Raw genomic sequence first — 27,194 nt, 5'->3', positions numbered from 1 at the left:
GACCAGTAACATTCAGATGAATTTATACTTGTCATTATTTATCAATAAATGGTAACACACGTAATTTTTTCAAGTTTTTTTTATTTGTAGTTCAGGGACGTTTTACAGCAGTATAGACCATAAATTAATTCCTTATACTTCAAGTAATATTTGTTTTGTCGGGACAGTCTCGGTCTGGGAGTGTTCATTTAAACGCTTTGGGTCGTTTAAGAAGCTCGTCTAACACTTGTGAGGAACAACATTTGACCACTATTTCAGCCACTATTGTAGCCATTTGAACGTGTTGTAAACAGCAGTGGGTAAGGCAGGCATTTAAACTAGAGTGAGGCAATGCTAGTAACATTAACACGCAAACGAGGAGGTTTAACCCACATGATACAAAAATGAAAAGTATAAAGCCAAACTGCCCAAACATAGTATTGAAAATGAAGCCAAAACATGTGTCAAAGAAGTGGTGGTTTAAAATGAGTGAAGTAAATGCGATTGTCAAGAGATCATTTCCATTTAGCCACTTTTAGGCAACATTAGGAAGACTAAGGATTTGTAAAGATTTTAATTATAACTAGTATTGCACATTGCCGCCATCTTGATTGTTGGCATTTCGGTTTAAATGCAAGAACCTTATAATTTAGCCTCATCGGAAAAAGACTTTCTAAATACTTCAAAACACACACTTCATTGCAGTAGTTTGTTTAATGCCATGATTTATTTGGACGGCAGCCTGTGATCGGCAGAAGGGTTGTGGGTCGAATCCCCGGGGAGAGCTTCTCTGTCCGTGTTAAATGCTGGCTTCTACTTTAAAAAGGAGTCTAGTTTGCGTTCGATGTTGGCAAAGGAGTCTTCCCCCAGGTAGTCGATTTGGCCGGCCTCCCAGCGCTTCTTCCTCTCCTCAGACGAAACCTTTGGGGGTTCGGGGGCGGCGAGAGCTGCCTGGTGTGCCGCGCCCGCATGCTCCGTGTGCTCCTCGTGCTCCCCGTGCTAAGAGAGACATGAACAGTGAATAAATGGTCAAATACAGGGTAAAAAGGTTTAGCGAGGAGTGATAAATTGGATAGTTTAATTTGTTTTAATTCATTCTCTTTAATTTAAATCATTTAGTAATTTAAAAAAAAAAAAACATTTTTATATTATACTATTGCTTTACATTTGTTCATTGTAAAATTATATTGATTTTTGTAAAGCTTAATGACTAGATCTGAGCCTCTTCAGTTTATTATATGGGGACTCAGGTCTCAAAATTAAAAAGATAACTTAAATTGAATGAATATATTGACTTCAACCGTGTTTACGTGATTTGATTCATGCATGTTTGCGAGTGATCCTTTGACCACAACCAGGACATTTATAGACCCGTGTTTGCACTTTGCTGGACTGCCACGATGGTCATAAAAATACTGGAGAAACTAATTTTGGTCCGCATCCTCCACTCCTTGACGATAAGCTCGTTGACTTGGCAGAGGCCTCGTTAAGTGTTCCAGCCTTTTTGCATACTTGAGCACTGATCCAGGCGCTTGTTCACAGCTCTACAAACTACTTTTCTTGCCCCGTAGCTGATACTTTATAAGGACTGTTTTCTGATGTTCAGCCTCAGTGGCGATTCCTCACTGTGGAATCTGAGCTTTGTGTATCTCAGACAAAGACACAGGGAGGAAACAAAGTGCACTTTTGCAACACTTAATGATAAGAGCCAAGTTAACCTATAGCGCAACCGGACAAGAGTAGGTTTAGACGAAAGCCTTATGTCAAGTCGTTTATGGCAACAAGGAGATATTTGTGAAGGGTGCGCAACAGTTTGACCTCGACACAGACAATCACATTTGCCACTTACTACATTCATTTTAGTTTCCTTTTCATTGCAAATGAAATGACATGCAGATAAACTGATGTTTATGCGCTTAAGTAGTTGGAATAAATAGCCTTCAAGAATGTCAAGAGGAATTCTTACAAAGCTAAACGTCTAGTGATGACGCTTAAACATCGACCACGGTCGTTTCAGTTCAGGGGTAAATATTTAGGGATCTAGACCCGGCCCAGACTGGAAATAAGCATTTTCCATCAGGGAGTTACTGTCCAATTATAATTAGATGAGAATTCCTACTGCAAGTCAGTCATTTTACAGCAAAAGGTCAAATGACGGCACTTAAAGCCAAGCCATGCCTACGTCTGAATACAAGATCCTTAACAGCAAATAAACACTGGGAATTTGTCAGGAAATGAGCGAGTAGAGCGCTCCGGAGTGTAAATAAATAGAAGTGTCCTCTACATTACTGGTGGAGCGGTCTCATTGCAGAGCACCAACAAGTGTGAGACCTTAAATTTAAAACATGACAAAGTCAGACAACGGCGGAGACTTGGCTCCACTTGATTCGAAGCAGTCAAAGTTACGCGACTGCTTGTGTAACTTTGGCTTGCCAACTTCCTGCAGCCTGTGAAGTGGTTCTGGGAAACATGGCTGTGCGTTACTTATGCATGGTTAAGTCCATTCATTTAGACATCACTTAAGGAGCTGGCATGTTAGAATGAGCTTTTAAGACGAGCAGGCGTGTATAAAGTCAAGTAAAAGGATGGTTCAGGAAACATGCAGTTTAGAAGTCAAATTGCTGCTTACGTCTACTTCCTAAAATCACCTCTTTGTAGCGGCGAGAATTGCATGATGGAACATAGAGTTTATAGACAAACGTTTCCACAGATTTAACGGAGATTACACTTGTTGGCATGATTATGTTGTAAAACCTGCTCGGACACGTCAGACATCGCCTCAGGGCCAAATCCACACTTTCACAGTCGCATACACTCAACATTTAGTATCCTACGGTTTTTATTTGACGCCATATTGCAAATAAATTTCCCCCCCTGATAGCTTTAAAATGATAAGTGTAGATTTTGAAGAGGCTAATCAGGTACTGTATGTGGTAATTAATGAGCACAAGATGCACAATTTAATTTACAAACAAGTTCTGAAACTTCATAAACTGTAAAGTTATGTAAAGCTTTTGATTTAGTAAAACAATTTCATACACTGGCTTGAAAGGAATTGCAGCATGGACATTGTGCCGCTCTCATGTGCACGTCAGGCAGTAACAATGGGAGATTTCGTTTGCTGTTTCTGCATCTTTGACTTCAGATTTGGATCATATCATCTTTCAATCCATTCTATTTGTTGACATTTCCACATGTGCAACTTCCAATCGAAAAGTGGCATTTACGAGTCATCTGATACATGAAAGCGGCATTAGTTTTGAAAATTGAGACATTACTTCTGGAATCACAGTGGGCTTCAAAGTGGGCGCGCTTTGATTACGCATCTGAAACCCGCCAGTAACAGAGTTTAAAGAGTGTGAATTACCTGGACAAAGCCGCTGTAGAATGGCTTGTCCCCGAAGGCCGTCTGGAGGCGCGGGGCCACAGACTTGGCGTAGAGCTGCCACCAGAGGAGCAGATAATCCGGGTGCAAGTGTCCCGGCTGTTGCGACACAGAATGCCCTCTGACCTCGCCCTTCTGGATGTCGTACGAGTAGCTCCACGGCTTCACCTGGCCCAGGAAGTGCACTACTTTGGCATTATGGCCGTACCTGCGACGCAAAGAGTGCACGACTGAAACTCCCAATCCAGTACCACCTTTTGACACCACAATGAACATAATCCCAGTTTTTATATGCTAAAAGATGCATTAATGTACTTTTCCAATCTCCAAAAAGGTTAGTATAATTTAATCACGTGGGAGAACGAGGAGCAGCACGTGAACAGGGATGAGCCAAAAAAAAGGAACAGAACTAGGCAAATCTAGTTTCTCCACAGAGCTCACTAATGTGTCTGAAAAACGCAAGAGTCTGTATAGTAAAATTAACAAATACGACGATCAAAATAAGACTAGGATTGGCAAAAGTTTATAAAATAATCCCAGGACAGCAGAGCATTTTGAAAGGCGCCAAGATAACACAAAAAACATTCCACAAGCCGCTTCTGCTTCCGCTTCCGCGTCTGCGTCTCGATTGAGGCCTTGCTGTTTTGCGCTGGCTTTATTTACATATAAATAGAGGCGAGAATTTGAACCGAAAACAGAAATGAAAGGAAACCCCGGCGCATTGTGCGGGACTGGACGGGCGCCAGTCGGGCCACTCACTGTTTAAATGCTGGTAGATACGAGTAAATGGCGATGCTGCTGAGGTTGTAGATGAACGGGAGGTGTTTGGAAATGTCCGCCGTCGCCCAGGTGTTGAAATAACTGTTCAGGATGCCTTGGTCACCACCTGTAACAAACAAAATCAAAACCACCTAAACTTAATATAAAACTTTAAGGCTCAGATTTGTCATGAGTTTTAAATGTCAGATGAAAGCAATAGACTGAAATGTGAATGTTGAAATAATGTCATTTTCAACAATGAACCGAAATAAGTGTTAAACCCGATTCAATATCAGTAAAGACTAAAATGTTAAATAAAAGCCGCTCTTTAACGTAATCTTAAGCGGCATGATCTTCATTTATAGAGGAATCTAAAAAACATCCGTCTCTACTTTTATTCCTCACTTGTTTCTTGTGATCGCCAACTTTTCTCCAACACTTTTGAGTGCTGACAAAAGCGACTCTCTGGAGGAAATGCAATTCTATTTGTACGTTTATTCCGTGTCCCTCCCCAAAAAGCAGATAAGAGCGCTGTACTGAACTCCTAAGGATTTACTCATTCAAACCGGCTTAAAATTTCGTTTTTTACCGTCAAAGCTGCCATTTTCCGAACTGAAGGAGAGCAGTTTCTCGTGCGTTTCGTTGGACGGTCTGAAGACAAACACTCCCGAGTTGAAACAGTCGGGCCAGCCTGGGTCCGGGGCGGCGGACAGCTCCTCCCTCTCAAAGAGCTCGTCGATGTTTGACAGCACCTGGACACAAGGACATTTCAGACAGAACTACTTCATCGACGACGTTCGAGTACCGCCAACTGTCAAGTATTGCTAGTTATTCCCTGTTCTCCAGTGGTGGCTGCAAGCTGGAGTTCTTTTTATTAAGGCAACTAAACGGATCTAACGACTACGGTGAATAAGATGTCGAATTCTCCAGAGATACATTAGCAAAAACATTATGAAAAGGTGAACAAAAACCTGATAAACAGCTAGATCACTGCTGGTAAATACACGCATCAGTCGATAGAGACGTTACGCTGATGTCAAGTGTGTTGATGTAAAGTGCGTGTTTGTTTCACTCACCATGGTGTCGGCGTCCATGAACACACACTTGCTGTACTGCGTGAGCGTCCAGCAGTGCAGCTTTGTAAACGTCACCCCCAGGTCGGGACGCTTCATCAGGGCCAGGTTTGCAGAGTCCCCAGAGTCCATCACGTCCACCACGAGCACCTCGTCGAAAATGGACTTCATCGCCTTGCTGCGAGACACAAGACATGGGTAAAACGTGAGAATAAGACGACGTCACGAGGAACAGGCGGGTCGATCAGCCAGTCAAGTCGAATTCATCCCTCCACCAAGTTCAGCTTCTTGAATTACAACAATGTGACATACGAGAAGTGAAATTGCTTTTTGTAATTCAGGATTACTGAAGAAAAAAAAAAAAAAAAAAAAAAAAAAAAGACGCAGTAGTCTCATTTCTGTACGTTTTAAGTTACTGTAAGTACATTTAAATGGGTTAGGGGTTGATTTAAATGGCTAAAGAAATAGTACTTTATGAATTAGGAATGTCAAGATTATTTGGTTAATTATGCATGTCACAATATTAGTTTTATTTTACATGTAATTTCATGTAAATCCGTACTCAAAGGAACCCTAAAATTAAAGCGCTTTTTAGCTCACGTCAACTCATTCAGAAGAGTTCATGTCAAACTGTCAGGGTGTGACCAAGACAGGAAGGATTTCAAAGTTGTTTGATCGTGCTGTAAATCGTGAATAATTCAAACACTAGTCAAGTATGACCTTCTTACTTTTATGTAGCCACTTAAACGCATTAGTTTCAGCTCTTCACACCTCAGTACACAAGTTAACCTCTTACATGCAGCACTCCGTGACATGGGCTCCTACGAGTGCCACGAGCTTCCTGGTCGTGAGGTGGTTCCTCAGAGACTGTCCGAGAACCATGGCTCCCTTGGCGTAACAGTCACTGGTCGCCAGCGTCACAAATGCTTCTTCTGGACAAAGAAAAAAAACAGAAAACATGCCATATTATTGGAGGAAATGGAATCGAAATGAACAATTTGTGAAACGCATCCAACCGCAATGTTTCTGACAATTGTGATAAGATCAATGTTATTCTGTTCAAACTGCACATTTTAAAAACACATCCAGGAGAATTAAGAACGACAAACCTTGCACATTTGTACAACTCTAAACTACAAGACGGAATATTGTCCTTTGTAGAGGAAATTTTAAGCATTCGATTGACATCCTTTATTATGAAATTAAAAAAGAAAAGCTCAACATTCCGACTGAGTGGCAGAATTTGGGCTGCACGATTGACAAAAGGGAGATACTTTGCCTAATTTGTGTCCCTGTAGTCGTTTTGCTTAAATTAAACTTTATTCTGCGAAATGGAAATTGAAAGTAGTTTGTTGCTTCAGCTGCAGAGTTTGTGAGGAGAGATAAGAGGACACTTCAACTGCTGCACAACAATTTCCTCTGACTCAAAACAGCTGAGGGAATGAAAGGTAATCAGCGCAGATGTGTACAAAGTCTGCATCAGTGATCAATGCGAGCGTAGCTTCAGTGTTCTGGATTATCTCATCCTTCTACAACTGTTTACTTTTCATTTAGACGTCGGATAAGAACCAAATATTGAGCTGGAGTTGTACACGTTTAGATCATTAGATTGTAGCTGCTCTCTAACATTTGTTGTGTTTTGAGCTCTTACCAGGAGAAAACGTCACAACTCAACATTGACTCACGTTTTGGCCACTCACTGTTCAAAATTTAGAGCGCGTTAGGTCACCTGCATTAGGTTTTAACAAACTTATTTTGACGGGGTTAGGCATTTTGATATAGTCCTCAAAAGCCCTGAAGTCATTTGAGGTGCCGCAGTGGGCCACACGGGGGGGATCCTGGCCCAGCACCACAGGGATCACATTCCCCTTGGCTCCATGATGAGTCTATAAATGTCACCATTTTGTAATCGTTGAATCCAAATGAACATGTGTTTTGTCCATACTCTAGAGCTTAAGTTTTATGCTCTAGGGATACGTTTAACTTTGATTTGTGTGTTACAGTGTGTGGCATAACAAAAAGGTAGTTTAATACTATTGTTTATCATGATATTTCTGGAATAATGCAAGCAACATCTGTAAACACGCCAGGCCTCGCTCCAAGTGAGAACACATTCACTTTAACTAAATTACCTAAAGCTACAAGCCTACATTTATTTTAATTGACAAGACGACCATAGCCTTTAGCTTGAAACTACATCACGAGCAGGGAGAGACATTCAGTAAGCGTATGATTCATATTAAACAGCTTCTTGCAACTAAGTTTGAGACTTTTATATCAGTCTGTGTGAACTGAAAAGCCACAACCACAATTAGACACTGAGACAAACAAAAGAAAACCACATATAATGAATAAACTAGTGTGCAAAGGAAAGGTCATTTAAGACAAAAGTTATCTATCGGGGTCAGATAAGGGCCAGTGTGAGGCAACAAGAGCAACAACTAGTTACCATTTGACAGCACTAAAGTTAGTCAAACCTTTAGACTGAAAAAACACACTTTTGCAGTAACTTCCTAGCAAATTATCCAAATAAATTAAAACTGGTGCAATAATGGAAACACTTAATTAGGCTGAGAAGTCTATAAAAAGCAGATTACCGTAAATTATAATTAATGCAAGCAACAGTTGGATATGGACACGATTAAAAGGGTGAGCGTGGGAACTGACGCAGGCATCAACACGTTTTAAATTCCTTTTGTTTGTTTTTTTAACGCGCTTTAATTGTTCCCCGCAGAGACAGACAAACAGAGTTAGTTTAATCGCGGATGGAGGAAAAAAAACAAAAACTTGGAAGGCCAAGCACTTGCTGGCGCACGTCCGCACTGTACAGCCACTGCGCCAAGTTTGCGCAATTCTCCCGCGAGCGCGCAGGAAGTTAGTGAGGATCTGAGAAAATAAAAGCGCGTGTAGAAATGATCGACCTTAGATTTCCAGGGTACAAGACGTGCTCTTCTACAGTATTTGATGGAAGAGGACCAGTCAATACAGTTTATGGTGAATTATGTAAGAATTATGCAAGACACAGAAGAGTGCAACCATGGGGATTGTGAAATAGTACCGTGTTACTACAAATTGCGCACATTGAATACAGGCCAATGACTATTTTACAGATTAAGTATCAGAAGACAGTTTTATTGTCCTTACAAATTGAATAAAATTTAAAAACAATGAACATTAATGGAAAAAAAATACGAAAATAAAGATAGGCCTAAATTTATATTCAGTATTTTTGTCTTATGTTTATTCAGCGCTTAAACCACAGTAAAATAACCATAAACTGTTGGTTATTCGGTTCACTTTGGACGTGCAGGGGTTGATAATGGAGTTGGCTCGTGAACGCACATGTCACACAGACGTCACAAAATGGGACACATTGATCCCAATCAACGGCATTGAACATTCCCAATCTGAACTCAACGGTCACTGAAGAAAGAAACTAATTTAGAACAAACAAAAACACGCATTTAAACCCAGAACTGTTTTTAAAAATCAGCTCTTGCACATTGTATTTAACTTTGAAACGCTTAATCGGATAGCCCAACGCTGCACGCCGTCAACTTCACTACGGTCCAAACCCGCCGCAATATCTCCCATCACCACGTTAATGCGGCACTTTAAACTCCTCACACGGTGTAAAAACGCGCACCGGCCACGCGGGCCACGACACGCACATTTCCACGCGTTAATTTCACTGCGACACAATATCGGTCCAAATATCACTAAAGGAAGGAGAAGGCGCTCCCCCCCTCCGACGTCGGCCCAGACGCAGCCTCCGCGCAACGGCACCGACCCCCGGGTTAAGCGTTTTACATACCGGCCATGGTGCTGCGGAGGTGCGGGACGTCTAGCCGAGCTGCGGGGGTCCTGGTCCTGATGATGCGCGGGGGCTTGCACTGCGAAGGGCACAAGCTCAGCAGCTGCGAGCAATTCAACACAGGATTTAAGCACAGCATTTTCCGGGTCACGTGGGCAGCCGGGGCTAGTCGACACGCCCCCTTGATTATTTTATTTTGGGTGCGATATAAATATATAAAACATGAGAATAGACAATGTGGTGAAAGGGTGGGTTTGTTTGTGTGTGATCGGTGTGATGTCTGTGTGGAGTTGTTGGATTAGGATTAATGAGGCTTAGTTTATTTTTAAGTGGTTCTATAAATGCAGCAACAACAAGGCGTCTCTTTGTTGTTTACGTTTGACTTTAGGGTTAAGAAAACAGCAAAGTAAAAATTTTAAAAAATTGCTAAAAATGTGTTTTTTTTTATCAACTAGACAAACTGTGAAAATAAAATTAAGTAAGACGCTACAGGCAAATCTAATTTTATCTTATTTTATTATTATTATTTTGTCAATATGCTCTCTCAACAGAAACGTTCATGTGGAAACAACATTGTCTAATCTGCTCCAAATTTGTTTTTTATTATTTTATTTATTTCTATGGGACACTGTAACTATACTACCATATAGCTCTTGGTTGTTGCACCTACACACACCAAACCTTCCAAACTTGTACCTCACAATAAGTGCCATTTTGACCATTTGTACACATAAAGTGCCTATTTCTATATGAAAACATTACATGATGAAAAACTTACATTTATGTGAGTAAACTACAGGAGAAGTCTCAAATTGATGTCTTTAAATTTAAGATTTTTTCCCCATTCACCTGCAGTGTCTCACCTTAACATAAAGACATAGTATACCTATAGCCAGTAAATAAAATAAATAGCTAGTAAAATTGTAAAATGACTGTACAAAGAGAATTCTCATAATAAAACAAATTGGTTGTGGTGTTAAGTTAAGTTATGTATTTGAGACAGGTTCAGTGCACAATATACATGAACCTTATCAGGAAAGATGCATTGTACCAGGTTCTCAAGTGCTAATTTCCCTGTGTCGTCCCTGGACAGCTGATGTTATCGAGTCCCTCTGAGATGTAACTCTCTTTTTCTGTATCTAAAATATAGTTGTTCTACTGTTCTCTTCGTGCTTTAGTCCATGTGCACTTGCATAGTCTTGTTGCCTTAAAACGTCCTCTACAGTAAGTACAGTTGTGCTCTGAGTTAAATACCAGGTTTGTGTTGTACCTTTGAAAAAAATCTACTAATCCAAATAGCAATACAATCTCTGATGCAGCAGTGCCTCTGGGTGGACAAATCTTTATACTACAACTGCATTCACTGCGTCTAACAAATGTTGCGAAAGGTTATATACAGTTTCTGAACAATTTAGGCCCATGTTTTAAGTTGATTACTACAACTCCTATACTGTACATTTCTCCTACTATTACTACTGCTAGTCTTTACTCTACTACATGTACTATAGGCTATTATTTTTTTCTTAACATCTGTCATCACTTACTTATTCCGGCCTGTACTTATCTACGCTTACTCTTTCTGGCTTCTCCATTTAGGCCTATGACAAACCTACCTTCAAATAACTCCAATTATGCAACTTTTGTTCATAACTTCACCTGTTTATACTGTATTTTCTTGACTATAAGTCGCACATTTTTTCATTTTTATTTATTTATTTGACAGGGACAATGTGCACATGTACATAGTTACAAACAAAGCTTGCAGCCGATGTGATGCACACAAAGCTTATAGCCAGAGCCATAGCGACTTATACTTATATTTATACTTATATACTTATACTCCGGAGCGACTTATATGTGATATTTTTTGTTATTTTCACACTTGCAACCGCATTTCACACTCCAGTGCGACTAATACATGTTTTCTTCTTCTCTATTATGCATTTTTTGGCGACTTATACTCCGGTGCGACTTATAGTCCGAAAAATACGGCACTTTCCACTTCCATTGCTGCACGGTTGTTGGCGCACGTGAGTTGCCGAAATCCAGTGAATTATTGAGGAGGCTTATGAGAAAGTCTTTGTTCTTTTTGCAGCTGATCCCGGGTCAGCGCTCCGGCCTCACCTCCGGCGCTGCAGCCGCCCGCGCACCTGTCCCAGACCCGGGCTCTGTGGAGGAGCGCGTAACCGGAGCCACTGGGTGAAATCAGACCTACTGGGTGACACAGCAAGAAGGAGGGAGACTCTCTGGACAATTGCGCAAAAGATGGAAGGCACCGGAGAAGAACCACGGCCTGATCCAACGATGAGGTGGGATATATAAAAACGCATTCGTGGTGATTTGCTTGAGTTTATTCGAGGCGCTGGTCAGTATCGTCTGTTTGAATTTATGCAAAGGTGGACGGAAGAGGAGGAGCAGGTGGCTTGTGGGATACGTAAGAATTAGTGATAAAGGATTCAATGACTTTCTCCTTTGCACTTCCACAACTAAAGCATGAGGAAACCGCAGTGGACCCTGTGAGCCTCTCAGCCCCTCTGGCTCTGCTGCTGCATGTAAGCTCCTTTGTTTTTGCAGTTCATTTTGTGTCTCATTAGAGAAGTAAAAAAGTACAATTTGCTGGTTCGTGTGTGAGTAACATTTCAAAAAAGTTGAAATAGTTACACGTGTTATTCTGTTTAGCTTCCTTCAGTGCTCACAACGGACAGTATTATTGCAAGTATAGCTGTGGATGTTGATAACCGAGGTCTTTTACTACTTCAGTCATACTTATCTACCACAACCATGTACTATAACTGCAACTTTTACCATTTTTACCCAGCTTGAATTACTAGAAGTGTGTTTACTATTGTTGCCGAGGTGTGCTACTGGACTAGACCAGGACTAAGACAAGACTAAAAAAAGGACCAAATCAAGTCAGCATCAGGATTGAACTGCGCTCAAACAAGGCAACAGTTTGTTTTTAATTGCAGGGTGAAATGCAAAAGAAAAGATAACCTTTATTTGTCCCATAATGGGGAAATTCCACAGTTGCAACACAGATTAGGTACAGAAACAGATTAGGCACAAAAGTATAATAATAATTTAAAATACCTCTTATACTCTTAATAAAAATAACACTCTTATTTACAGCTGTCATATGGAGAGAAAATATTGCACCAGGATGATTGACATGTCACAGTATTGCACATGAATATACAGTTTTTTTACGATTGAATTGTTTTGTTTTATTTAGCAAAACCCTACACACAATTAGCACAACCACAAACCCAATTAGCAAAACACCTCAGCTCCTTTGCAAAATGAAAAACTCTTGGAAAAACTAGACACTAATTGATCAAAACCATATTTTTTGAACATATGAAACACACACATATGACTTAACTATGTTTGCACCAGTTACACACGGCTGTGGAAAACCTTAAACACTTTCGGCTAATCCTGCTTCTAAGTGCACAGAGTCGTGTGGGTGAAGTACACAGAGAATTTGCAAAACATCGCTCGGATTTGCACAACTGTAATCACAACGTCTGCTCACACTTTGCAAAACAATACACACAGTGAACACTACACACACTTGTATGCATCACTGTAGACACCACACAGGACACAAGACTAATGCTGTTTTCCATATACTCAAGCCAACATGGCAAAAAAAAAAAAAAAACATTTCCCAGTTTTCATATAACATTATACTTTATCCAGTACAAAAAATAACTCCCCCAAACTCCTCCCCCTCTTCCTCCTGCTTGAAGTCTTCCTCTTTCTCTTCCTCTTTCTCTAACTCTACCTCTGGCACAGCCTCCTTCTCCTCCTCCTCCTCCTCCTCCTCCTCCTCCTCCTCCTTCTTCTCCTCCTCCTCCTCCTCCTCCTCATCCTCCGATTCCCCTTCTCATCCTCACTCCTCCTCTTCCTTCCATTTTGGTTAAGTTTGGTGAACTCACCTGCTGCATTTTTATAGTGCTTAAACCTGATTGGTGTGTCTACAATTAAGCAATCTTGTGTTTACGCGCCTGATGGCAGTGTTCAATCAATTGGCACATGGGTGTGGTCGTTTGGCACATGGGTGTGGTCGTTTGGCACATGGGTGTGGTCATTTGACAGTGCTTTAGAATTGCAAGGAAGTGACATCTTGATATACTTCTGTGTCTAAATGCATACAAGTGTGTTCAGTGTTGCAAATCACTGTGTGTGTTGTTTTGCACAAAGTGTGAACTGACTTATGTGTCCGTGTTTAATCCGATGATGCTGTTTGGCTCCTCGCTTCGTGTTTCAGGGCTTTGTGTGGCAGGCTTTGAGGAAACACGCCCGTCATGTATTAAACATCAATGGAGTCATATCAAAACAAAGTCACACGCCAAGAAAAGATCAACACAAAACTGTTGAACATGCTTTTGATCATTTTTACATTAATTTTGCTATAATTTATCTGCAAATAAACGTATAGAAGGACAGGAAATATGTCTTATTAGATGCCCTTTGAGATGGCAAATTAAAGATGCATTAGCAGTTTAATAGTCTGCCTTTTATTCCTAAAGGTGAATTTGCCGACAACATGAAGTATTTGTGTCATTTGTGTCATTTGTTGCTAATACCAGCAGAGGAAATGACTAATTACGTTCTCTGTTGATGTGAAAGCGCTGATAAATCTTACATGTTTAATTTCATGCACATCAAACGTTATATGAAAAAACTGCATTAGATTTGGCTTGTGGTTCAACTTCCCATTTCCAAAATGACCAGGTTCGAGTCTCAAAGGATATTGACTCTCACACTGCCTTATCTTGTGATTTAGAACGTGGCCTTAACTCACACCGCTGCCAGTAACCAGCAGATTGTGGCGCTGTAGACAATAAACATGATGACACAGCTGAGGTGTTAAATGTTAACAGCGCGACTACGCCTGGTCTAAAGGTCTAAAGATCCGGTTTGCGCCTCTGCTGAGTGAATCCGAGCGAGCGAGAGACGACCACAGCCCGTCGTCCAGCCCCTCCAGACCGTCCAGCCCCTCCAGACTGACAAGCCCCTCCAGCCCCTCCAGACTGACAAGCCCCTCCAGACCCTTCAGCGACCAGGGAACGGGCCCCGGTTCACCCCTTCACCTTATCTGCAAACGGGACAGGCCCAAAAGGGGATTCTTCACTGGGATAGCGACACATCAGCTGCACACAAGGTATTTTTTGACAATAGTAGTAGTGTTGGATATTGGTGATATTGGTGTGTTTCCACTGTATTGATAATGGTCTGATATTGAAAATGTAGACAATATGTGGCACCAATATTTACTTCTGTACTGGCCCAGTCTCTGTAAAGCCATGTGTCATTCCCAGTTTGTCCTCAGTGCATCAGGAGTCATCAGGCTTAAATATGTCTACGTTTACACAATCATGCATCAAACTATTTTAAATCCCAGATAAAGTACTTAAATTCAGCTTTCATTTTTACAAAGTGATTGTGAACTTTACCATAACTTAATCTGTGGGCCTTGCCATGGATTGAAAAAATGTAATTTTAGTATCAACATAACATAACATCAGTTACGGCCACAACGGCTCCAAAGAGAAAATAAATTCCATATCAGATCATCCATAACCGTGACATAATTCCATGTAAACAGCTGCTGATTTTTCCCTCGTGCTTCAAAGTCAGGCTGACAGAGACTGCAGATAGTTATGAATGCTAACACTGAGTGGTTCTGGCTCCTTCCCTGTGGTTCTCCCTGAGGTTTCTTCTTTTACCAAACGGCTTTTTAGATTTTCCGTGCTGAGATTTCGGGTCTAAGTACAGGGGATGCTGGGACAGTATCCATTCGCTAATTTCCTATGAGCATTGTTTAATCTGCTTCTCCATTTCACTGTCGCCCTTTGAGGTCACTGCTGTTATGATTTTGGGCATTACAAAAAAAAATATTTGAATTAACCCTTAGGAAGCTCTGCAGAGGCTGAAAACACTGACTGACAAAGGACGTGTGGAGCAGAACTTATAACTATATCACTTAAATACTCTTAAACAAGTTAGTACGTAGAAATATTAAAGCTTCACCACCAGATACTCCATTTTATTTTGTCATTTAATTGTCAGTCATAATTATCGTTATCGCTAATTTTCTCTTTTATATCATGATCTAAATTTTAGGCCACATCAATTTAAACTCCTTCACTTATTTTATACTCCTCCTTGATTACTTTATAACTATAGTGCACGTCGCCCTTGTGTCTCCGGGCAGGACACCACTCACGCTGCTCAGAATCCTTAAGGCTCTGTGCATGTGCGTAAGAAGATGGATCACGTTGAGAAAAACCACTGACCACACTAAAGACTTGAGGGAATCCTAGACCTTTTGAAACAAGACACAACATTTCCAATACGTACTTTCTAACTTACGGAGCCAAAGTAACAATTTAGATGTTGTATTTTGTCTCTTCTTATTTGCTCTCGAGTACAAGGCAAGCAACAAAAAAAAGAAAAAAGTCTTGGCATGAGTTACTGCACTTGCAATTAGAGAGTCCCAAGTTCATGTTACAGAAACCCTAATAGTAAAAGAATAAAAGTACTAGTAGCAACGGCATTGGACGTAGTAGTTGTTGTAATTTTCCACATTCCATTGAATTTTTTTGACAACAATTTTCAAAGAATGAGGAGATGCATTGCGGTCTGTGTACATAAATACTGTACATAGCAGACAGAGAAGTATGTACGTACAAAATGACAAAAATCGAAGTAGCAGCTAAAATAAGGTTGTTATCTTTTTCTGGACCTTATGGCATAACAATAATGGTCTTAATACATTTTTGTTCTAATATTATTTGAACAAAAATGTATTAAGACCATTATTTTAGTTTGAGTGAGCTGAATGAGCAGAGTGCAAACGTGCCTACTATTGTGATGTGAATAATGTCTTGCTTCAATTACTATATCAAGTTGTTAAAAAAAAAATAGAAACACAATATTTATCTATTTTATCTTATCTTATTAATGTCATTTGCACTAGTTTAGTACGAGCATGTTTCCTTGTGCTATTTTGTATCACAGGAACTTTTTTCAATGCAGTGGAAGGTTTTTCATTCGTGAAGATTATACATCATATTGTTTATCACAACATTTTCTGTAGCAATGTATAATATTTAATAATCAGGACAGTGCATGTTAATAAAAAGTTGTCCCGCATCCGTTGGACCTTCTTGCTGTGAAGCGAGAGCGCTAACTGCTGCTCTACCGTGTCTTATATATCGCACTTTAAAGTATTTTATCATGACAGGCCATTTAAAAATGTTTTGCATGTTTTACGTTTGCTTTTTTTTTTACAACCCTTTGCTGTTTTGCTCTAGACTCGAGCCACGATGGAGAGCCAGATCACTCAAATTTCCCGTGAGGACCTTGAAGACCTCAGAGATGCCTTCAATAAAATCGGTCAGTTCAGGCTCACTTCTCTGACATCTGCTCGCACTGACCAAAGTTTTACAAGCGCTCATAAACCACAAGCCTTATATAAGTCATTGCATTGTCCCAAGTGAGATTATGTCTGTTATGGAGAGGGCAGTTAAAGGTTTAACCGAGTCAATCAGATTAAAAAGATATGTGATACTTTAAAATAAGCGTATGATGCCACCTGTATCGTACAATGTGGACCAGGGATTTGAATGAATGCACATTTTGAACAATACAATATAATTAAAGGGATTTCAGCTGCTTGTCTCATTGATGGCTCAGAGTAAATGTTCATCTTATCTAAAATATTTTAATGACATAAATTAGATAAAGTGATTGTAAAGTTGCATGTGCTTCAGTGCTGTGATAAAAAAAAAAATACAATCACGTTATTAAATGGTGAAGGTAGTGATAGTAGCAGCAATAGTGCAAGATTTACTGTTACTAATACAATCATTTAAAGATTATTTTGCTTTATCGATTGATGATTTTCAAAATACAATTACGGTAGAGGTCGGCAATATTTTGAACTTTACTTAATATTGTGAATGTTGTTTTGAGACATGCAACATTTTAATGTTGAGTTTGTCGTTTATGGAAAAAATGCGATAAAGACCATGATTTAAAAGAAACAATACAAAAGCTATGTCGTAAACTCTTAACTAAGGGTATAAAGTGATATTTATGCACGTTTGTGATTAATTTTACGGACAATTCATGTTTGTCTGATAATTAAAAGTCGCCTTTAAATCTCGAGAGTTTAGTTGAGAATGTCCATGTAACAAGAGAAAACAGTAATACCAGCAACTCTTCGCCCACCTTTAAATACAATCACAAGAACTAAAGCAAAAACAAAGACAATTTCAGAAGCAAAAATAAATAACATGATCTATTCTCCAATACAGTCAAGATTATTGTATCGATTATGGCCAAAACGTCTCGATGTCCAGACGACCACAAACATCCAAAGCAGCTAACATATAAAGTGCTTTTTCAGTTATTTAAGCTATTTAATTTCAGCTGTTTAAGTTGACTTTTTCTTTTTTTAAATATTTTATTGCCTCCTAGTATATTCAGAGAGTTTGATTTCGTAAAGCTGGCCTTGAGAATAATCGGGCATAATCATAACATTGTTTCTTCTGACAATAGTTCCAATAACACTAAACTTTTATGACGTGACATTCCTTTTGTGTATGTGTACTAGCTGTTCTACCTGTACTTTCTATTACTACTACTTTTACAACGTGCTAAAGCTGAAGTTGGAGACATCCCTTATTTCTTGTGGCTCTCCAGTCTCTTCGGGGGCGTGGGTTCGAATCCCACCGCTGCCACCAGTCTGTAACCCTTATTTCTTGTGGCTCTCCAGTCTCTTCGGGGGCGTGGGTTCGAATCCCACCGCTGCCACCAGTCTGTAACCCTTATTTCTTGTGGCTCACCAGTCTCTGAGGCAGTGGGTATTGCGGGTTACAGTTGAGTTTATAATGTTGTGGGTTTTATGTTATTTTCCTGTGCTAAAATAGACCAACACGGCAGGACAGTGTTTGAGCAGCCGTCTCTTTATTTTCACGTGCTCTCAACTCTCAACTCCACTTTCTGTGCGTCAACAAAAAGGGTTGTCCTGAAACAATATACAGAATAAATGTTCCCAAAATAAAATAAGTGCAACACACTATAATCAAATAATAAATTCCCCAAGTAAATCAAACAGAAATTAATATTAAATAAAATCATATGTTACAAAACCTTAAATTCAGATTTTTATTTTGTAGAAATCATCTTTCTGCACTACATTTGTAATTATGCTGTAAAATGTGTGTACATAGTAAGCCTTTTCTTATTTTGATCCTATAGCAGATTTAAATAGATTTTATTTTTGACTTTATATAGGTTGTTTTGTCATTATTCATTGTTCACTTTTCTGGTTCTGATTCTATTTTTTCTTCTTCTTTATTCTAACTTGGTCAAACATACTTACTAACCTCTATTTTAGATTTGTTCTTGACCTCTATTTTCTTTATATTTTACTGTTTTTCTTCGTGCTTTTATGTTGAGTGTCGGCTGCAAAAACGATGGTGAAAAAACTATTAGCTTTGGCTGTAAAGCACCGATACAGAGCTTCCTTTCGTGCGTTTTGTGCAGACATCGATAAAAGCGGCTTCGTGAGCGACTTCGAGCTGCAGGAGCTGTTCAGGGAGGCCAGCTTCTCGATCCCCGGGTACAAAGTGAGAGAGATCATGGAGACGTTCATCGCCGGGGACACCAACAAGGACGAGAAGATCAGCTTTGAGGAGTTTGTCGCGGTGAGTGCAAATCACATCAAGGAAAAGATGAGAAAAGATATTGTTCAAAGGAGTTCATTCAGCATTTTATTCAAGGCAATACATTTGAGTCGTTCTGCTCTGCTTTACGGACATTTATATAAAGAAGATCACACTTTTCCCATTGATTTTGATTTTGGAAGACTTTCACGAGCTCGGATCTCATCTTAATTTTGTGAAAATACGTGTAAACGATTGAAAGATTTACTCCCAATGCATTACTAAAGCTTTGAAAATAAAAAATCTATTAAGAGTCGTAGAAAAGAGTTTCATCTGGACAAAAAGTAATGACAAACAGATTGAAATTACCTTAAAGCATTGAAGAATTACACCAACTAATGACAGTATTTGCACTTGTTTCATGTAATAATTTTACTGTATGTTGAAGACACAGTGGCATTGCTGTACATTTATAATAATTCAGATTAAAAGAACCAAAAAAAAACTAAAAAACATATTAAAAACTATTTTCATATAACTTTCAACTAGCTTCTCATTACATGTTAAGATATACAGCATCACAATAACCCATGATGCTGTTTATTCAATGTTTTGCAATGCGGAGGGTCTGATTTGAATGTAACTCTAAAATGACCCGCACATTTTGCTCTGGCATTGTCTCTACACGATGAAACCGTTTTACTCACTGTGATCAAACTAAAGTCCTGCCTCGTCCTCGTCCTCAGATCTACCAGGAGCTGAAGAGCAAACAGATCAGCGAGACGTTCAGGAAGACCATCTCCAGGAGGGACGGGATCCGCTCGTTCGGGGGCATGTCGGGGAACTCCTGCGAGGGCACGCAGCACTCGTACTCAGGTACACACAGACCCAAACGTGCAACCGCTTTTTCCTCCAATTTTTACTGACACTGATCCTTATAGAATGTGTAGAATCACCAAGGATACAGTTCTGTAGTGTTCCAACCATCGCTTCTCAGTAGTGACCATCAGTCGCCTTTTTTCTCTTCTCACTCCATCGTTTTGACCTCTTTCCCATTGACTTTTGGAGTGTTTTGGAGTTGCTATTTCGATCTTTCTCTGCGCGTACCATCACAGACTTTGGCCTTTTTTTTTTTTTTTACATCTAGGCTTGATCAGACCGGCTTTTAACACTCAGTAATGCAGTGACACTTTGAACAGTTTGCTTTACGGTTTTATATTGACTTGGTTTTATTGGAAAGCACTTTGGTCACCCCGAGTGTTGGAAAACGCTCTATGAATAAAGATGGATTGATAAAAATGGAACATAATTTTATCTATAAACTACAATGTCGCCGTCTCACGTAAAACCACATTTTCGCAGTTTTAGATGGTCACCGTTTTCTTCTCATGTTCTTTTTCATCCGCTTTTTACGCACCCACTAACTTCACTACATGTCTACGGGAATAATAAAGTCTGCTTTCACTTTTTTAGAGGAGGAGAAGGTAGCGTTTGTGAACTGGATCAACAAAGCTCTCGCCAAAGACCCAGACTGCGAGCACCTTCTGCCCATGGACCCCAACAATCAGAGCCTTTTCGCGTCCGTGCGGGACGGCATAATCCTCTGGTAACTGCGGTGTATTCTGAGTTTAATTTGGTCTATGCGCTCATATTTATGCATGCAGTGGATTAATTACGAATTGTTCTCTCTCGCAGTAAAATGATAAACCTGTCTCAGCCCGACACCATCGATGAACGAGTCATCAACACCAAGAAACTCACCACTTTCAAAATGACAGTGAGTAAACGTGATGAAAAAAACGTGACTGAAATGAAACGTACACTACACATGATCGATTGTTTTTGTGCCTTTGAGCAAGCATTCACCCAGTGCCCAGGACAGTGTGTTTTATGAGTGTTTTATGTGAAGGAAGGAATTTTCTTTTTCAAACTTGACACAGGCAAACATTCACAGATTTACCAGTATTTGCTGCCTTAAGGTTTAAAAAGTTTTACTGCAAAAAAATGTGTGATTTCTTTGAAACAATGGTCAGACTCATAATCCAATGTTAATTTTGTCTCCTTAAGATATATCCACAGACTTAGGTTATTTTTAAGGCAATCAATTCAGGAGATGTTATTACCTCGTTGAGTAGCTTGAACACCGTAGTAACATCTCCTAAACTGATTATCTTATAACTTAAGTCTGTGGACATATTTTGACCTGGTTTGAAAAAAGAACTATTTTACTTGAGATATGCGTATATATATATTTACTTGTAAGGCGCACTGTATGACTTTTCAGGTGCACAGTCTGCCACCTGCTTGTCTCCATGGCAATATTATATTATAATGTTCCGCGGTACAACATTAAACCTTTTTACTTACGTTAATTCAATTACAGATGTTTTTACTTTGAAAATACCTTGAAAAACATACAGTCTCAATGTTCGAGGCCTCTGCTCTCCACCTCCTGATAGATGTTTAATACTGTACTGTGGAACATTCCTGACAAAGCAATAACATCCCCATGGAAGCGTGCAAGTTCTTTGGAAAGTTATTCAAGTCGGCTAAATGTTTCTGCATAAAAAGTCACTTATTCACACCTGAATTCCCCCACGACTGTCTCTGTGTGCTGTGTTTGTAGGAGAACCTGGTGTTGGCCCTAAACTCTGCGTCTGCGATCGGCTGCACTGTGGTCAGCGTCGATGCCCATGATCTGATGGCCGGGAAACCCCATCTCGTCCTGGGCCTGTTCTGGCAGATCATCAAGGTCGGACTTTTCGCTGATATTGAAATCAGCAGGAACGAAGGTCAGTGAGCGCAACGGCTGTCGTAATCTAGCACGGTTATACATTTTATTGTGCTTTATTAATGGTTATATGTCGCTCATGTAAAGCGATGAACTGATAAGAAATAATGGCAAGAGAATCAATATGTACGTGTCAGACAAATGTGAAAAAATTTGAAATTACTTAATATTTAAACACTACATAATAATTAGTTCATAAAAATGTTCATTAAAAGTGAAAAATATGATCTAACAAACCCCGATAAACAGTCACAGTGTAAGCAATGACACAGAAATGCCATTAAGTGGAGGCTCATTATGTAACAAAGCAGTAAAAGTATAAAGGAGAGAAATGTCCCTTTATATCTCTATTTGGAAGTTTACAAGTTTAGACATTTAGTTCTAATCTAATTTTCTATTCAGCTCTTTTTGTAGGGATTGGGCTTTTCATTTGAAACAACACATTTTTCTCATTATTATCAATATTTTGATGCTGGTGTGATATAAATATAGTCTGAAAACAACCAATGATTGACACATTTCAAGGATTAGCATTTAATGTTTTCTCCTGCCAAGTCAGTTTAAATCTAACTCTAAATGTGAATCTAAATGCGTGTGCCATTGGGATATTTTCAGCTGTGCCATAAATAATGTCCAATTTGAGTTTATAGATTTACACATGGATTTGTTTGAATGCGCTGGGAAAACAACAAAACAACAATCATGGCCAGATTTTAAGAACGAGACACAATATTTGCCACACACTTGATCTAAAAAAGTGTGATTTTGGTAATATTTCAGTTGGTGTTATGCCATGGTATATTTTCAACCATAAATACTGCTGAATCAACCTCAGCTAACACGAACGCTGCTTTGATGCTCTGTGACGTTGAAGCCTGATTTGATTTCTGGGTCCAGGCCTGATCTGTCTGCTGTCGGACGGGGAGCAGCTGGACCACCTCATGTCTCTGTCGCCCGAGGAGCTGCTGCTGCGCTGGGTCAACTACCACCTCCGCAAAGCCGGCACAGAGACCATCAGCAACTTCAGCGAAGACATCAAGGTGAAGTATGAGCGACAGCCAAAGACGACGCGAGACCTCAGCACTTTCCCCCGACGATTACGATCAAGACCTTCTCGGTTGTAGTCCCGGGACAGGTTTTAAAAGTGTTCCCTTGAAATGTTATAGAAAAGGATGTTAAAAGAGCAGTGTTGTTGTGGGGAAATTGGCTATAAACCATCTTGGCGGGCACGGATCACATGTTTTCTATGATAAATGCACATTACAGCTTTATGGAGGACCGCTTTCCTGCATTGTGTAAAGAAGTACTGTATTACACCAAAGTCTGGCGCTCCTTTGAAACAGAAACTGACCTATTGACAAAGACCATGCCTCAACTTGAGAGAATACCATGCTGTCTTTGTTGAACTTAATTTTAATCTACAACATAAGTAGATCACAATGTCAAAAGTCAAAAAAGTTGAATTTATTCTCAGGGCAGAAGAAAGTATAATCTGTTGCATGCATTTTGTTTCTGTTTTGCAGTAATATACATTGCCCTGTATTCTAATTTGAAAAAGTAGGTCAAAATTAACCTGGTAAACCTAGCAAATATAAGTAATACACAATTTATTTGACTAGTGTAAGCAAGTATGCATTTTGCACTGTTGTTACTGAAAAACACCCCTTCACCTTGTCCCTGAAAAAAGTGTATCCTCTATAGCGGTCCCTACTAAAATAGTTATGAAAATGAAAAAAAAAGGTGAATTGTACATCATTTTCCAGAAAAATCTTTGCCCACAGAATTTCAAATCTATTGCTGTTGTTTTACTGTTTCCTGTCCATTTCTGTTTAGGACTCCAGAGCTTACTTCTATCTAATGGACCAAATTTCACCAAATGGAGACAGCGACAGAATGAGCGTCAAGATTGACCTGAGCGGCATGGGCGTACGTCAAAAAACATAACAAATCTGAAGCTTTCCACTTCTAGTTCGCTCAATACGGTTTCCATTTCTCCCCGACATCCAGGAGCTCGACCTGACCCGGCGCGCGGAGCTGATGCTGCAGCAGGCCGCGCGCCTCGACTGCCGACAGTTTGTCTCGCCCCAGGACGTGGTCTCGGGGAACAGCAAACTCAACATGGCCTTTGTCGCCAACCTCTTCAACGCCCACCCGGCTCTGCAGAGGGGGGACATGAACGGGCTGGACATGGCTCAAATCGAGCGTGAGACACCAGACACAAAGTTCGATCGTAAACGGTTGATAGTCGCAATGCACAGAGCTGACAGATGATAGAGCGACTGGTTCAATGAGGAAACGAGATTGGAGAGATTGTGCCATTGTAGCTGCCATAAATGACTACAGCCTGTTCAGAATCTAGTATCACGTTTGTAATGGAGATAAAATGTGTTACAGTCAAATAGCGAGGTTACAAATACAGTATATATCATTATTTTTTGTATATTCATCTAGTTTGTGTCTTGCTCGTCGGATTTGTTGGGAGCTTTTGCTTTTTTCTGCACCAAAAGCTGTTCCTACATTGACTAGAAACAAACAAGCTCTCAATGTGCACTCAAATAATTACAAACAAAGCTGACAAATTCAGCATAAAAAGGAATTAATTGCACACAGTCCTTCCTTTGCTGTTTTATTTTCTGAAAGACTACAATAGCTACAAATGTGTGTTATATTCAGGCCATCGCTCAATCAAACTTCATTTATAAAGTACATGAGTTTGTTACGAATGTATTTGTCAATTTCTACCTCATTTACATGTGTTTGTATGATTATTTTGGATACATTTTACACAAAAAAGCGAAACACATTAAATTGGTTCCATTTAGAAATCAGAAAACTTGAACAATCATAGATAACCCTCTGATTAGATCTGATATTCGGTGTATGTTCACATGCACAAGAGAAATGAGAAATGTGATCATCAAAAACACCAGGATTTTTAGATTAAATGCTGGAAAACAAAGTACAATTAGTAAAATTACCACTACATTTCTCACATTTCATTTTTCACTTTCGCCGCATTAGTTTGCCATTTTCTGCGTAATTTGACATTTCAAATACTCTGATAACTCCAAGAAATCGCATAATGTTCAGATGTTTTGGTGTCCATGTAAGCACAATTATAATGTTTCTTTATCCTGTTTTTGCTTTTACTTTTTAGCTGAAACAAGAGAAGAGAAAACGTTCCGTAACTGGATGAACTCCCTGGGCGTTTCTCCATACGTCAACCACTTGTACTGGTAAGACCTTTTTACACAATGACAAGTAAAATGCCAAAAAAACAAGCAAACACTGAACGGCAGCTTCATCCAATATTGTTTATTTGTCTTTTGCAGGGACCTGTGCAATGGTTTGGTGATTCTGCAGCTTTTTGAGAAGGTTAATGTCTCCGTAAACTGGAAAAAAGTCAACCAGCCGCCGTATCCTACAATGGGAGGCATCATGAAGCGGGTGCGTGTACTACAAACAGTATATACTACTATTTTTTGAAATATTTTGTTCATGTAATTCTATGTTAAATGTTTAAATAGATGGAGAATTGTAACTACGCTGTGGAGCTGGGCAGAGATGTGGCTCACTTCTCTTTGGTCGGGATCGGAGGACAAAACATAAACGAGGGGAGCCGCATGCACACGCTGGCCCTGCTGTGGCAGCTCATGAGAAGGTCAACGAGAATTACTTTCGTTTGCACCGTTACGCTCTGACTTAATGGTGCACGCTTGTTACTTTTTTTGGTGAAGCTTTCCACCACCTGCAAGAGATTGTATTGCTTTGAATGGCACATTTTAGAGTATGATATTAAACGTATCCATGGAGATAAGCAGGTGACGCCATTAGACCAAATTTCAAGTCAATAAAGGCCAACCTTAAATCCCCAGAAGAAAACATTATATTGCACTTTTAATAACAGTATAGAAACTAGAAATATAAAAACATAATGATGCTTTTAAACTCACATTGTGTAGCACATTACCTACGTCTGCCATTATTGTATTATTGTCTTGAATGAATGCATTTTCTCTCTCCATTAGATACACGGTGCTGGTCCTGTCTGATCTCGGCGACGGGGAGCGGGTCGGGGACAAGATCATCCTGGACTGGGTCAACACCACACTCACCTCGGCACGCAAGGACTCACAGATCAGCAGCTTCAAGGTGAGCTGACAGAGAGGTCAGGATTAGCAGGTTTTCTGTTCTGAAGGCTTCAATGGACAGGGCAGCTGAAGTGTGAATTGGGGAGCAAGAGGGTAGAGTAAATGGTTTGTAAATTAACAACGGCTTGGCTCTTAGACTGCATTAAAATGGGGAGGCACGAGGTGGGTGAGTAAGAGACCGAGGCGGAAGTGGACCTTTTATCCGCACTGGGCCCTCGTGGCTTTTCACTGCAGTTATGTGTATTTAAAACAATGGTAGCGTATCATTTATACTCTAGAATAAACAATAGATAAAGTTAATGTTTGATGTTTGTGACAGGACAAAAAGATCGGCACCAGTCTGCCTGTTATTGACTTGATCGACGTCATCGCTCCTGGGATGGTCAAATGGGACATGGTGCAGAAAATCGAGAGAGGAAACCTGACAAAAGAGGACAAACTCAACAATGCCAAGTAAATGCACAACGTTATTATCGAGACATCATTTTTGAATACTGAGGTCCAATTTGTGCACATGTCATTCCTTATGTAGTCCTGGTTTACTCCTGGTTTCTACTACTTCTAGTCACATGTTAGATTAGTTGTGCTGTGTTCACACGTTCACCACATCGAAATTAGGACTAAATCAGAACTAAACCCTAAACTAAACCTGGATTAGACAGTACAAATAAAAGACAAGAACAGAAGAAAACCAAACTCTACATCAGGACTAAAGTGTGCACAAACCAGGACCAAACCGCGACAAGTGTGAAGGAATAATAACACGAATATGCATAATATAACCATCTATCACAATCATATTACGGTTTCACTTTTCCCTCCAGGTACGCCGTGTCGCTGGCTCGTAAGATCGGGGCTCGGGTTTATGCGCTGCCGGACGATCTAGTGGAGGTCAACCCCAAAATGGTCCTGACGATCTACGCTTGTCTCATGGGCCACGGCATGAAAAAGGCCAATCGCTGAAGCGTGGACCTTACACGGATACTGCAACTCCCACAATGCCTCTGTTTGTCCTACAGCTTTGTGATGCACCATGGGTTTCAGGATGAGGAGAAATTAGAATTGTTGCCATAGCAATTAACAATTTAAAACAAAATGTATCTTTTAAAATGGAAAAAAAAAAGTCCTCAAAATGTGGCACGTATAACAAGAGGTTGAAGCTGACGTGTTTTTCATTCATGTAAATTATTGCGTATTTAAATGCATAATAATTAAGTAACGACAAAAATATAAAATACAGACTTTAAAACAGGAGCATTTGATTGTATATCTCAGATTGTATTTTCTTTAACGTATAATATATATTTTAATAATATAAAAAAAATAATACATATATAGGCTATAAATGTCTATTTTGACAGTGCTTGTATTAATGTTGTGTAAATTGTTATGTAATTGCTTTAAATCTGAGTTGTGTTCTCAGGTATTTTAGTTTAGTTTTTTTATTGATTAAAAAAATAAATTAATGACGTAAGCTGTGTATATCTATTTCTTTCATGTTTCAAATCTATTACTTCTAAGCCCTGGTATGGGGTGCACATAAAAGCATTTAAAGATCG

At 39.7% G+C, this 27,194-nt stretch overlaps 2 protein-coding genes across 3 annotated transcripts; one reads left to right on the top strand and one right to left on the bottom strand.

Moving 5' to 3' along the window:
• Positions 1-92: 92 nt before the first annotated feature.
• On the bottom strand, positions 93-9,164 carry gyg1a (glycogenin 1a). 2 transcript variants are annotated; one of them, XM_072457872.1, is made up of 7 exons: positions 9,011-9,164; positions 5,993-6,128; positions 5,200-5,374; positions 4,713-4,875; positions 4,124-4,250; positions 3,347-3,572; positions 93-969 (listed from the first exon to the last, which is right to left on the bottom strand). In XM_072457872.1, the coding sequence occupies exons 1-7, from the start codon at positions 9,147-9,149 to the stop codon at positions 793-795; spliced, it is 1,143 nt and encodes a 380-aa protein (XP_072313973.1). In that variant the 5' UTR covers positions 9,150-9,164; the 3' UTR covers positions 93-792. The 2 variants fall into 2 exon arrangements, with proteins under 2 accessions (XP_072313973.1, XP_072313972.1); XM_072457871.1 differs by having other exon boundaries at positions 94-978.
• A 4,850-nt stretch (positions 9,165-14,014) lies between these two features.
• On the top strand, positions 14,015-27,109 carry LOC140370722 (plastin-1-like). Its single transcript, XM_072457931.1, has 16 exons — positions 14,015-14,180; positions 16,336-16,417; positions 18,575-18,735; positions 19,440-19,569; positions 20,167-20,299; positions 20,389-20,470; positions 21,320-21,485; positions 22,382-22,524; positions 23,318-23,410; positions 23,492-23,687; positions 24,642-24,720; positions 24,817-24,931; positions 25,012-25,145; positions 25,513-25,636; positions 25,955-26,088; positions 26,460-27,109. Exons 2-16 carry the CDS (start codon positions 16,348-16,350, stop codon positions 26,596-26,598), a joined length of 1,899 nt encoding a protein of 632 aa, XP_072314032.1. The 5' UTR covers positions 14,015-14,180; positions 16,336-16,347; the 3' UTR covers positions 26,599-27,109.
• Positions 27,110-27,194: the final 85 nt, after the last annotated feature.

This window comes from Eucyclogobius newberryi, unplaced genomic scaffold, assembly GCF_026437365.1.
Source record: "Eucyclogobius newberryi isolate DKJ021-1_F unplaced genomic scaffold, fEucNew1.0.hap1 SCAF_21, whole genome shotgun sequence".
NCBI classification, from domain to species: domain Eukaryota; kingdom Metazoa; phylum Chordata; class Actinopteri; order Gobiiformes; family Gobiidae; genus Eucyclogobius; species Eucyclogobius newberryi.
The sequence above is the reverse complement of the archived record's forward strand: the minus strand, read 5'-3'. Positions and strand labels throughout refer to the sequence as shown.

Excerpts from the sequence above, each read along its gene's own strand:
- gyg1a (XM_072457871.1), bottom strand. The coding sequence starts at position 9,149 with ATGCTGTGCTTAAATCCTGTGTTGAATTGCTCGCAGCTGCTGAGCTTG. Across the intron at positions 6,129-9,010 it reads CCTCCGCAGCACCATGGCCG|AAGAAGCATTTGTGACGCTG; the intron begins GTATGTAAAACG and ends TTCTTTGTCCAG. Across the intron at positions 3,573-4,123 it reads TATCTACCAGCATTTAAACA|GTACGGCCATAATGCCAAAG; the intron begins GTGAGTGGCCCG and ends TTTGCGTCGCAG.
- LOC140370722 (XM_072457931.1), top strand. The coding sequence starts at position 16,348 with ATGGAGAGCCAGATCACTCAAATTTCCCGTGAGGACCTTGAAGACCTC. Across the intron at positions 20,300-20,388 it reads CGGGACGGCATAATCCTCTG|TAAAATGATAAACCTGTCTC; the intron begins GTAACTGCGGTG and ends TCTCTCTCGCAG. Across the intron at positions 24,932-25,011 it reads TGGGAGGCATCATGAAGCGG|ATGGAGAATTGTAACTACGC; the intron begins GTGCGTGTACTA and ends ATGTTTAAATAG.